Raw genomic sequence first — 13398 nt, forward strand, 5'->3', positions numbered from 1 at the left:
TGTAAGAAAAACGTAACGAGTATATTGGTCTACACTTAAAAGGTCTCTGTGTAGCAGTCAGAAGATGGAGTTTGCATCACAAGATGCTACAAATTTTATATCTGATAAACTGTGTGCAATTGCAGTTAAGCACTCCTTTAAATAAAGAGGACAATATATTGCATTTACCCAATAGGACAGGACACTGCCTTAAACTGACCTCTTCCAGACCTTAACTCAAAGACGTTATTAAACAATTTAAAGTTCTGAAAGCTTGGCAGAAAAGCTGAGAGGAAGTGTCTGGAAAGAACGAAACAATAGGAATCACAGTGCAAAGATTATTATTTTTTTAAAGAATAAATGCTACATAATGATAATGGAGTTGATTAGAAAGTAACAACTCTGCAGTTATTTCATATTGTTTGGTAATATAGTAACATACACTTGATTTCAGGTGAGCATAAACAGATGCATATGAAGCCCAGAATAGTGACACATCTTGAAATGCCTTCCCCAGGAATAAATTAACACTCAGTTACCTGTGAAGAATCCAACAAGAAAGTATTTTTAGCAAAAACTATTGTGGGTGCGCTATATTAAATTCTGGCTGGCAGTGGTGATGCTTTAGGGTGTGTTGTGATAAATGACATGGTAAATAAAATCATTACATTTTTCAGAACTCTTCTCTGTGTTGTTTAGGAAAAAGTGGAAGAAATGCAAGTGGACAATTTTGGGATAAACAACAGACTTAGGGAATTTGATCTCAAAATGTCAAGAAGCCTCTGCTAATTTGTTGGCAGAGGTGATATGTTACTGTTTTTGGTTATGATGGAAGTTGAGATACTCCTGGGATTACTGCTTCCAAGGCAAGAAACTGTGAAAGCATCCATACTTGCAAATTAAAGACACAACTGAGGTAAGAAACTTGAGAAGACTTTGTTTAAGGGTTCATCTCATTGTATACGAAGCTGCCTTTGTTACTACAGGAGCTTCTAAAACAGTGATCTGTGTGGGTTGTCTGAAGTTACCTTCAAACTACACACATTTCCAGTGTTCAGTTCTCTGAATTGTTTGTGTTGCTTTGCAGTGTGAGGCTAACATTCCACAGCGCGTTCTGGAAGGAAGCTGGTCTGAGGACTGTCAGAGTTTCCCATTTGTGCAGCAGGTGACTGAAGCATTGACCACAACTATGTATATTCACCCTCACTCCAAGGAGGTGATGTCTGTGGCTGAGACATCCTCAGGTGCAGAGTGCTTGTATTGCTTCTGTCTGAGTGTGGATCCTGAAGTGCGGGCAGCAAAGGGTAGCCAGCTTGTTCACAAAACTACCAAGTTTGGTACTAGCAGAAATGCCGACTTATACCAGATTAAATTGGCATCAGATACCAGAATGGGACTATTGTGACTAATTAAGAGAGTCTATCTAGTTTACTTAACATCTATTTTAGAAGAACAGAAGGAATTCAAAGGAGAAGAGCAAGCTATAAAGCCTTCTATCACCCTGCTATTAATTTCTTTCCTCCGTTGATTGTTTGATAAGTCTGCTGCACAATTAGGGGTCTGAAGATCAAAACAAATTTCTTAAATTCCACATAAACGTTTTGGCAGCTGTGGGAGATCACAGCATTCCACTATGGGCCTGCTGCCTGGAGACAGCTTAGGACAGTGTCCAATTTTATTTTACCCTTTCTTAGCCTGAAAAACAAAATGAGTAAAACATTTCTCCCCCCACCCCGAAGTTACAGATAAAAGATAGGTGAAAGAAGGCTGAGTAATGTGTAAGCGCAATCATAGGGCAGCAGCGCTTGAAGTTATCTTAGATGTTTCAGGCTTGAAGTTCAGTGCAGCACAATATCTGAGCTACTCACCGACCCTGTTGCCACTCAGGCAGTGAAACAGTTTGAGAATACAATTCTAGTGACACTTTAGATAAAACAGTATAATGTCTGCGTGCTCAAGGGAGGGGCATAGGATTGTGCAAGTTAAGCTGACTGCTCACCGTGATTACTTCTGTGACTTCAGATGTAACTAAGACTCTTGACCAAGTATGAGGATACTGGTACCTAAGCCTGTTATGTACCTTACGCAACTGTCTGTCATGTGGCTGTTCTATTCAGTTTTAAAAAGAGCAGTCAGTACAAAAGAAAATACTGTCTTATCTCTTCTTCCTTATAATTCAAGCACTAAATGTTTTAAAAGCCAGCACATTTGACTGCTCAAATCTGTTTGTAGAATTACTAATTGCAGAAATAAGGCAACCCCTGCAGAAAAGGATGTAGAGAGACAAACATTAGGACTTCATTTCTCTGTCCTTGACATGCCTCTACATCGGTTCACAATGTTAAACCCCGCTTGAGGAGGACATGGAGCAAAAGCAGGGTAGAGATAAACAAAGTGAAAAAGGTAAAATCAGAAGTGGACTTGCTAGAAAATGCAAAATTAACTCTTCATCTGTTTTGACTGACTGCTTTATAAAACTCCTCCTCACTGAATGACTGTCTGTCATCTTTTGAGCTATGCTGCTCTTTCAAAACAGGGGCCACTGGCTTCCTGGCTCACTGCCTCCAGTGTATCATCTGGCTTGCACTGCTGAACAGCTCTCATTGCCCCTGACAACTCTCCTAAACCTCTGTTTCCTCTTAAGGGCAGCTGGCAGTTAACATCTAACATTATCTAACTTGGATTTATTTATTTAATTTTTAATTTTAACTCTTTGCTAGATTCAGTTTCACTCTTCAAGCCATGCAGGCTTTGTGCACTTGGAAATAATAAATACATAAAATGCCTACAGGTTTTACATGAAACATGAAAAAATAAACAAAAGAAAAGCAGTGGTTTTCAGTCTGTGGTCTGAAGATTTCAGGAGCTAATGCATTCCTTATGAGGGTCTTCAAAAAAGTGACATGGATGAGCAGCATTTTTTCAAGCAGCGTTAAATTCGCTACATAGAGTCTGCTCTGTTACTATGAAGTTGAAGAGGTAGAAAATACAGGATTATTTTCAGATGATTTTACATATTTAATCTTAAAAATTGAACTTTCAAGCCAATGCAAGGCTGGCATGATTACTATTAGTAAATATTTAGTCCATTACATGAAAAAATTATGTACAGTAAAAATTTAAAGACCCCAATCTGGATGTTAGGGGCTTCAAAGCATTTCATATTGTAGCAAACAACAGCACAAGATAAGGACTTTTAAACCTGAGTATTGTTATATATAGACAAACAAAAGCCAAGGCTTGCTTGCCTTATTTTTATATTTTCATGTGTGGTAGGTATTTGCAAAAGTAGGTAAGTTTGCTTTGAGTCCTTCCAGGAGTACTTTAAACATAAATAGCTGTGTCAGATATGGTCCTTGGAGAATTTTATATGAGGAAGAGAAACAAAAACCCAGCACTGAGAATTCCCTTTGGACTGATGTTTTAGACTTCTCTACTTAGAAGTCTTTACAGAAAAAAAAAATATATGTTTGTCACAAATAAAGAAAAAGAGATAAATTCTCTTCATGCTCCTAGAAATTATTTCCTTTTTTAATGTAGCAGAGCACTAAAAACTCTGCAAGTCTGCATATATAGATGCATATTTATTTATTTAGGATATGGAAGTTGAACTTTCTTAAAAGGAATGACACAAATATTTTGACTCTACTGTTTAATAACTGATATTTTTTTTCCCAGAGAATCCATTAAATAAAGTTTGAAGTAAATTGTACTAATGCTGAAGAAATAATTGATTCAGATTAGATGAAACTAGGAATTTTGCAAAGTATCAAACCACTTCTCAAACTGCTTACAACACAGCTTACTTAATTTTGTGTACTATTGTCCTTAGGTGTGTATACTGCTGATGCTAAGATCAATTGCAAAATGTTGTAAGTTCCTGCTTATAGTCTAAATAGGGTAAACATATACTACAGCGCAAAACAAGGAGAGCTAAAAAGGGAAGGAATGAGGGAAGGCAATGATAATTTGGACATCAATACAAATTGATTTTTAGAGACTTTCTTAACATTTTTATACATTGAAGGTAGATGTGGGGGAATTTGAAGATTAGATACAATAAGAGTGAGTGGCAGTGGTACCAAACTAAGTCCTTGTCTTAAAAATGAATCAGAAGGAAAGAAAAATTATGTCTGGCAGGAACAGAAAAGGGATGTTGCACCAAGAAGTCTGATGATACCATATGCACAACACATGGTAGTAAAGTAGTTTCCCCCTCCTTACCCAGCCTTGCAATGTATCACAGCAAAGTGTTGAAACTGCAGGTTATACGAAAGGGCAGTGAACATCAAAGGAAGTGTCTTTGCCTTTGAAAAACCCTTAACTGGTCTGCATGCAGGCACTGACACAAATCTGTCAGCGCAAAACCCTATTGCTTTCCCAGCTTAACTAAGGGTTTAACTTCCTGAAAGAACAAAACCAGGAGTGATACAAATTCATCTGATTAGGACTGGAGTTTGTAATTAGCAGAAAGCCAGAGTGGAAATTCATTTCTCTCTTTATTCTCTGTTGCATCAGATAATCCCCGTCCATAATTGTGCATATATATTTTTTTAAAGTTGATCTCATTCATCTCTCAGTCTAATGAGTAGTTAGAGCTTTGTTTTCATTTTTTCTGGCACGCAGTAACTGGTCTTATGACCTTGCACACACTTGCAGCAGTATAAGATGTGGATTCTTTTAGGAAATCAGTTATTCACTTATTTTACATCTGTAGTTCATTAAGATTACTTTTTTTTTCTAGATTTCAGCTGTTTCCTGGACATAGTAAATAGAATTAAATCCTACAGATGCAAATGTCTAAGAACATGTCTAAGTACATAAAAGCCAGTCAAGAAAAGGATTTTAAAAGTTAAAATCGGTAATAAGGAGAAGCCTTGCATCTGATTATATCTCTTCATGTTTTAAGTTTATTAAAGACTAGCAGACATTACAGCATGAAATGTAAAACATTGCTCATTAACTGTTTATGGTGAGTAATAAAGGTGCATAATTATTTCTCTTTAAAGAATTTGAAAAGCTGTATTCACTAATTGGATACCGTCTGATACCTTTTTTTTCTCAGTCACACAACCTAGATATTACATTTCAGTCATTTCTGTTTATCTTTGTTATTCACAAGGCTGAGTCTTTAGCGAGAAACATTTTAGCTTTTATCAGATCAAGTGATAGCTAGATTAAATGGGCAGATTTTGCAGTGTGAACAAAGGCTCTGTGTGTTTAATTTTTTTTTTCTCCCCAATAGCATCAGATACATCAACAAAAGAGATACTAACTTTCACTCTGACCTTGCCTTAGTTATATTTTTAGAGCAATGCAGATACATTCTTACTCATTAATTATTCAGGCATTATTGGACAGCACTGAACAAAGAGAATCTTTGTTTCCTATTTGGGAAATGGTATAACTGTTAATCTCCCCAAAATATTTTCCTTCCTATGTCATCTTTCTTTAGGACTTCTTTTCTCATCTAAAAATGTACTCTCTTCTTCTGAAGCATGAAAGCTTTATTACTGCACAGCTGCCATATTCATTCTTGGTCCCTCTGTAACACCCTTCAGACATCATTTTCCCTGACTGGAATACTTCAATACAAAAGGCCAGTGTCACACCCCAGTAGGGTCTTCAATTTATGCTGTCAGTAAATATTGCATTGTATCGCTCCACTCCTGACTCTCATGTTGCTGTGTTACTTACTCTCTGACACATGGACTTGATGTAAGTATACACAGGGGTTGTGAAATGGGACAGCAAGTGAATTCATGACACAGGCTGGCAGGCAGATAGGCAATGAGAGCAATGGGCCAGGTTTTGAGCACAAATACAAATCCAGGAAAGCTGAATGGCTTTATGATATGTGGCAGAAAGCATGGAGGAACAGAAAATAGAGGGGCAGGAAGCCCAGCTAGGACTTTGAGTGGCACTTTTGGAGCTGCTTCTTTCTGTGATGTATATGCCAGCACATAGTTCTCACTAACATAAATTTCCCTTACTTCATTAAGCAAATTCTTTCTAGACTCCTTTTACAAATTATCCCCTATTTCATCTATGACTCTCACATTGTCACTTTGCCCTGAATTCTCATCATTACTCCTCATTCTCCTTAGTTCCTCAGTTCTCTTGAATTCTACTTATTTTCTCAGTCCCGATTTCCCTGTTTGCATCTCTTAGTAATCATCCTGGTATCTGCACTGCAAACATAGCTGTATGTCCAGTATTTTCTGAGGAACACCTTTTTTCCTCTTTTCTGCTTTTGTTTTGAGGATGAGGTGATGAACAATTCTGGCAGCACAATTTTGGCGTTACTTCTGTTCTAGCTACTAGAGTTGCCAGCTGGCATTCTGGTTTTCCCCTTCTTTTACACACATCCAAGTGTGGCAGTAAAGTATGTATCATAGCTTATTTTTAAAAAGGATGTTTCCAGTCTGTAGAAAAAATGTGAGCCATATACACTGAAGGGATGAAAAATCAAGCAGAAATATTTCAAATTTGCCTTTTTGAAGAAAAATAATGTCAGGAGCTGACAGAGAAGCACTGGCTGATGACTTTAAAACACCTTGACAATAATGGGTTAGCCTGATAGGCCTTTGTGCAGCAGACTGAGCCAGAGACAGGCGATGTGATACTGTACTGGATTCATCTGAAACCCAGCCAACATTCCCCCTGTCCAAGAGGACATATACCTATTATTTCTTTTTCCCCAGTGTGCTGCTTTCCCGACCTACTTCTTGTTCTCCAGAAGCATGGCTTCGTGAGCCAAGATAACCCTCTTTTTGCTAGTGACCACAAATGAATACTTCAGGCCCAATTCACCAAGCTTCTCTGGCCCAACATCCACCCAAACGACTGCCCCTGGCCAGCCTGTTGTCATCACCTGTGTGCCAAGGCCTGTGGAGGGAAGATGAGCTGGAGTTCAAAATGATGTGCATGCTCAGATTGTGTTGCTATATGAAGGAAGGACACTTGTGTAACACTAGTGGCTTAATGCATGTGTGGGAATATGCTTGTGACAAGGCAACCGTGAGGATTTTACAAACTAAAGTCAAAGATACCACAACAAAAACAGTGAGTGTGGGGGAAAAAAAAGTGTCACTTTCAGCAGACTTGAGCCTCGCTTTTGAGTGTAAGGAAGACAAGGCAAGACATGAACCTGTGTGAAAAGCCTGCAGATTTCTAGTTTGTCAAGACTGATGTCTGCCTCTGTCTGGGATGATACTACCCTCGACTTCTCCCCATGGATGCATTTTCCAGAGTGGGCAGCAAGACAAGGCTGACCACAGAGGTGGAGGCAAGCATCTTCTGGGTGCTGCCCTGGGGACCAGGCCAGCCAGCACCCCTCAGGAGAGCAGGGCAGCTATGGGAGATGGGCAACAACACTGGTGAAGGGTCTGGAGAACCACTCTTACGAAGAGTGGCTGATGGAGCTGGGCTCCAGAGAAGAGGAGCCCAGAGAAGAGGAGACTGAGAGATGATGACTCTCTACAGCTACTTCGAAGGAGGCTGTAGTGAGTTGAGGGCAGTCTCTTCTCCTGAGTAATGAATAATAAGACAAAAGGAAATGACCGTAAGTTGTGCCAGGAGAGGTTTAGATTAGACATTAGTAATAACTTTTTCACCAGGAGGGTTATTAAGCACTAGAATGGGCTGCCCAGGGAGTCATCATCCCGGGAGATATTTAAAAGACAGGTAGATGAGTTTCTGAAGGACATAATTTAGTCGTGGGCTTGGCAGTGTGAGGTTAGTGGTTGGACTTGATGATCTGAAAGGTCTTTTCCAACCGAAATGACACTGATTCTGCCGACAGCAGAGACAGACGACCCGCCACTCCTCTCCCTCGTGGGGCAATTACACAGCGGCCCGCCCCGTGAGGCCCGCCCCGCCCCCTGAGCCGAGGCGCGGCGCGGCCCGGCCCGGCCTCGCGTCCGCTACGCTGCCGGCTCCTGTCGCCCTGCGGGCGCCTCAGAGTCCGCCCCGCCCCGCCTCTCACACACCGGGGTTCGTGCCGCCGCCGCCGCGTCCGCTGGGGCTCGCGCTGCCGGTCGGGCCCCGGCCGCCGCCTGGCGCCGCTGCCGGGGCCGGCGCGGGAAGATGCGGCGGTTCGCGCGGGTGGCGCTGCTGTGCCTGGGCTGCGGCGTCTGCTCGCTGCTCTACGGCTTCAGCCAGCTGGCCCTCTCGCTGGAGCAGGAGCCCGGCCGCGGCCGTGAGCGGCAGGCCCGAGACCCCGCCGCTCCCGGCGCCCGGCGGCAGGAGGGCGGCGGCCAGGCGGCGGGGAGCGCGGGCCGGGGCGAGGCGGCGGCCGGCAGGTACGGGGGCGCGGGGAAAGCGGGGGCGCGGGCGGGTGGGCGGCGGTTCCCCCCGCATTCCTGCGGGGAGGGCCGGGGAGGTGCAGGAGCGCGCGGGCCGCCCTCCCGCGGGCGGAGCGGGGGCTTGGTGTCCGCCCTCAGCCTCCGCGGGCGCCCCCGGCCGCCTGGTGCGGGCCGGCAGCGCGCTCCCGGCTGCTGCGCTGGGGCGGCGGGGCCGAGGGGAGGCCGCCGCCCGGGGCCGGGACGGTGCTTCGGAGGTTGGCGGTGCGCTGCCTGCGCAGCAGCTCTCGTGTCCCGCGGGCCGCTTTCCGGGGAACAGAGTTGCAGCAAGGCTTAAAACAAACAAAACCCGATAAAACTCTAGAGTAAAGTGGCGTTGCGGGTCGGCCGGAGGCCGAAACCGGTCCCCGTCGCGGGAGAGTCCGTGGTGCCCGCAGGCCGTGCTCCGCCGCGACCATGGGCGCCCCGGGGCTGGGCGGTAGTGCAACGGGAGGAGCCGGCGGCCAGTGCCGAGAGCCGGCCGGCCACCGTATGCCGGCCCCTGTGAAAATCGGGCTTGCCGCTGTGTTGCGGCGTGGGGGGTGAAGTAAGGAAGAGTGCATTGTCATTTTCCAAGCAAGGAAGTTGCCATGGCGTTATTTAGTTTTGAAACTAGTTTTCTTTATGATTATCACATAGCTTTATTTAAGAAAAAGTTCTTCTTATGAAATACTTACTTGTGAGTTCAGTTCTGAAGTCGAAGGGATGTAAATCTGAGCGGCCCACACACTCTGCCTGGCTACGTGCTTTTGTTACCTGCTTCTGTCAGCAGAAGTTCTTATGTGGTCAGGGGGTGAGTGAGATTATGGAATGAAAAAATACTAGTTTTCTTTCAGGTTACTGTCATGATCCTGTTCCCCTGTGGCTGCCAGAATGCTAATGCCAGGAAAAGAGGTGTGACAGGAAGCCTGTTACTGAAGTCGCAGGAAAAATTAAGACTAGTTTTTTTTGGGCCAGCCTGCCTCTAACTGCATAGATTCCATGGCAGCTGAGAGCAATGAAGTTTGACTACCATCCCTCCTTCCCAAGGCTTCACATTCTCTGACACCCCCTTCTTACACTGCTTGTTCACACAAGTGAGCTGATCAGGCTTACTGACCAGCCCGAAAACCACCTGAGTTTTTGGCCAGTCCAGTGCTCTGAATTGGCTCGTCATGTAATTATGGAAGTGTTGAGGCAGAACAGTTATGGAGAATGGCAGGATGACAGAAGCTCTGACTTAATCATCTTAAAATAGCATGAAACAGCATTCTGAGTTGGTAGGGGTGGAGTCATCTGAAAGGTGAAACCCAGCTTTTGACTTGTGTTATGAGAATGGGGTTTTTTTTGGTATTGTTTTGGCTTTTGTTTTCCTTCCCATGCGTTTGTTCAGATTAGTACAGATTGTGACTTGAAATTCCTTACTTTTAGTTCATGATTAAAAAGTCTTTGTGAGAAGTTGCAATTTCCTAATTCTAAAGAACTTGATAACTGGAATAAAAGTTAACTTTACGAGTTTTAGGTAAAATTTCATTGGTTTAATAAAACAATTTTAAGTAGGATTTTTTTTTTCCCCTCACATTTCTATGTATGATACTTGTTTTACTGAAGAAAATATGCAATTTACATGAAGAAAACTTTTGCTTGATAAGCTAAATAATTTGCATTAGTAAGCAGGGAAATTACTTTCAGGCACATTATGCTCCTGGTTAGCAAAAGAAGGACCATGTTTATTTTAAAAGCTTTTTTTGTTATTTGTACTGAAGTGTAGCTTTTAAGTCAACGATACTGGTGGGAGAGAAGACCAACAAGGTGGAGGAAGCTCCTTGCTTGCTGGAACATGTGGAGTGAGATAGAAATTCTCTGTGTGTTGTAATGTGGAAAAGCTTTACAAACTGAGAAAGTTATTTTCCAAAGACTAGGTACTGAAAATAATTCCTTGTGTACACAGTTTTGTAGGGGCATATCTTCTTGCAAAATAGATGTCTGTTTGACGCCTGTGTGGAAATTCTTTACTTATAAACTGCCGTCAGACTGAGGGCTTGGGATGGACATCGTACTGTTGTAAATGATTGAAGTTTTATATGCTGCATGTATAGCGTGTCCAAAACTCATGTGTGAGTCAGCCCCTTAGAACAGTCCTTAAAGACTTTTGTTTAAGGGAAGAAATGTCCTATGGCAGTTAAGAAATGCCCCACTGAATGTTCCTTTAGATGTGTATTTCAATTATTCTTGAGCATTAGATGGTGTTACATTCACTTGTGTAACACATCTTGGTGAATGTATTGATGTCTTTTGGTTTTTATACTTCAGACGTTCCTTCTGCGGAGACTGAGCATGGCAGCCCTGTGGCTGTCTTACGCCAACTTCTGTCTATCTGGTGACTTTAATATCCTAAAGCATTTGTAACCTTATAAATTGTGTTCAGATAACCTCATTCTTCTTAATATTTAACATTTCATATTCATTAATGTTAACTTTCAGTAATGAGTTTCTTTGTTTTCACTGATAGCTTTAAAACGTTGCTTGGCAAAGCAAACCTAGCTGCCATCTGAAGGCATTTATGCCCCCTTCTCTTTAGCTAAGAAGGGATTTCTTTGCCTGAGTAATCTGCTTTAGTATATGACATAAAGGCAGAAAGAGCTCAGTCATACTCTGTGATGGCGGAAAAGTCGAGATTTCTGGTAGCTTTCAGAAGCATGCAGACGTGAAAACTGCAAGCTTTGAATAAAGCTTAAGTGTACCACACCTGGAAGAATTTTGCAACAGTGATGATTCTTTTAAGCAGAAATCTTTAATTAAAAAGGAAGTACTGTATTGAAACTAGACTTACAGGTTGAGGCAAGGTCCTCCAATAAACATAATAATTCAGGGGAGCTTGTTGGGTAATCACTAGTAAGGAGTTGTTTGTTTCAGAGGCTGCAGTAGCCTGAGGAACAAGATGACTTCAAACTAAAGGCTTGTATCTTGATATAAGTAGGTGAAAAATGTTTCAAGAATTTATAAGCTAAATACTAAGGCTGAGTTTTAGCTGTGAAGATACATTAACATTAAAGGTAAATTGTCCTCCTGACAATTAATTCCAGTGAGAAAAGCAGTATTGTTAATGTTGTCACATGTAATAGCTAAATGAATAATAGATCTGAACTTGGAAAAAAGAAAATATTGAAGGGTCTACTTCCAGAAGATGCAAAGTCAGTTAGAGCCAGCATCTGTCGTCAGCCTTTTTGCCTTTGCCAATATGATTTATGGATGAGGAAGGTGGCTGTGAAAAAATGCAAAAAGCCATAGAGTGAATAAATGCGTATTTGCTATATGTATGTAATTTAATAGTTCTCTATTCTGCTGTGTGCCTGAGTATGCTTTCAAATCACTGAATTAGCAGACTGTGCTTATGAGACATGAATCTTCAGTTAATTTTCTCAATATTGCCACTTCAGTTAGGCAGATATGTTTGTCTTTCTATTCATGTCTAAAAAAAGTGCTATCCTAATGGCAAGTTTGACAAGTAGAACAGGAATGAATGGATCTGTTGTCAGTTCTGTGAATTCAGTGAGGTCAATGAATTTGACCCTATTGAAATGAAACATTTTTTTTGTTGTACTGCAGTTCAGCATTTCTGTGCAGCCAGCCATACAGTTTGTTACATGCGACACTGATATCTGACCCTATCTCTTACTCTGTAACTATCCTGACAAATGGAGACTTAAGTGATAAATAATAGTGTGTGGAAAAGTGTAGGAAGTATACCCAGAAGCTTAGACAGCAGAGGAGGGTGGTTGTAATAGGTGTTTTTTTCTTTCCATGTGCTGCATGCAACTGTTTTTATCTGAGTCAGAACTTAACCAGCAGTTTCACTAGTCTGATGCTCATCTAATCTCATACCTTAACAGATTGCTCTAGAAACTGTCTAAGCATTACAAAATATGAGTAGAACTTTTAAAAGGATGAAACGTTGAATAATTTGAAGTTGAAATTTAAAAAAAAATCTCCTGAATCTATCAAGCAGTTGGCTAGCAAATGTTATTTTACTTAGAAATGTTGCAAATTGATGAAACATTATTAAGATTTTTCCAGTTTAGAAGTTTGTCCTGTCAGATGTTTAACATTGCACCTCTTGTCTTTTATCTAATCTATCCATTGTTTTTCTGACAAAATATAATAAATTTGTATTGCTGCAAACATTCAGGAAAAGGTATTCAGAGGAATCAGAATTTGTCAGTGCATTTAGGAACTGAGCATCTCTTCCCAAATTTTTTCTCCCATGATTTTGAACAGGAAGGAACTTAAGAAATGCATTCTTCCTATTTTGCTGTGTGCTGTGAGTTATGCTATAGGAGAGACACCAGTCTGTCTCTGTTAGCTGATTTTCAGAGTTTAGACCCAGGTTGTTAATGCAATAACATTATTATTATCCTGGTTGATAATAAACTAACCATGAATCAGCAATGTGCCCTTGTGGCCAAGAAGGCCAATGGCATCCTGGGATGCATCAAGAAGAGTGTGGCCAGCAGGTCAAGGGAGGTTCTCCTCCCCCTTTGCCATGGTGAGACCTCGTCTGGAGTCCTGTGTCCAGTTCTGGGCTCCTTAGCTCAAGAGGGACAGGGAACTTCTGGAGAGAGTCCCGTGGAAGGCCACCAAGATGGTCAGGGGACTGGAGCATCTTCCTTATGAAGAAAGGCTGTGGGAACTGGGGCTGTTTAGTCTAGAGAATAGGAGGCTGTGGGGGGGATCTCATTAATATTTGTAAGTATCTAAATGGTGGGTGTCAGGAGGCTGGGGCATCCTTTTTTCTGTTGTATCTGGTGACAGGACAAGGGGTAATGGGATGAAGCTGGAACACAAATTCCCTTTAAGCATAAGGAAAAACTATTTCACTGTGAGGGTGAGGGAGCAGTGGCACAGACTGCCCAGGGAGGGTGTGGAGTCTCCTTCTCTGGAGGTCTTCGAAACATACCTGGACGTGTTCCTGTGTGACCTGATCTGAGTGGACCTGCTTTGGCAGGGGGGTTGGACTAGATGATCTCCAAAGGTCCCTTCCAACCCCTACCATTCTTTAAATATTGACAGGAAGGCAATATCATGACTGCAACCCTCA

The 13398-nt window shown here is 42.1% G+C and overlaps 1 protein-coding gene across 1 annotated transcript in view; it reads left to right on the forward strand.

Moving 5' to 3' along the window:
- Nucleotides 1–8067: 8067 nt before the first annotated feature.
- The window catches only part of GXYLT1 (glucoside xylosyltransferase 1), a 32500-nt gene continuing 27169 nt past the window's right edge, over nt 8068–13398 (forward strand). The window contains exon 1 of the mRNA XM_062017279.1: nt 8068–8282. Within this exon, the coding sequence (XP_061873263.1) occupies nt 8068–8282 (215 nt within the window). The remainder of the gene's footprint in view (nt 8283–13398) is intronic.

This window comes from Colius striatus, chromosome 1 (assembly GCF_028858725.1).
Source record: "Colius striatus isolate bColStr4 chromosome 1, bColStr4.1.hap1, whole genome shotgun sequence".
NCBI classification, from domain to species: domain Eukaryota; kingdom Metazoa; phylum Chordata; class Aves; order Coliiformes; family Coliidae; genus Colius; species Colius striatus.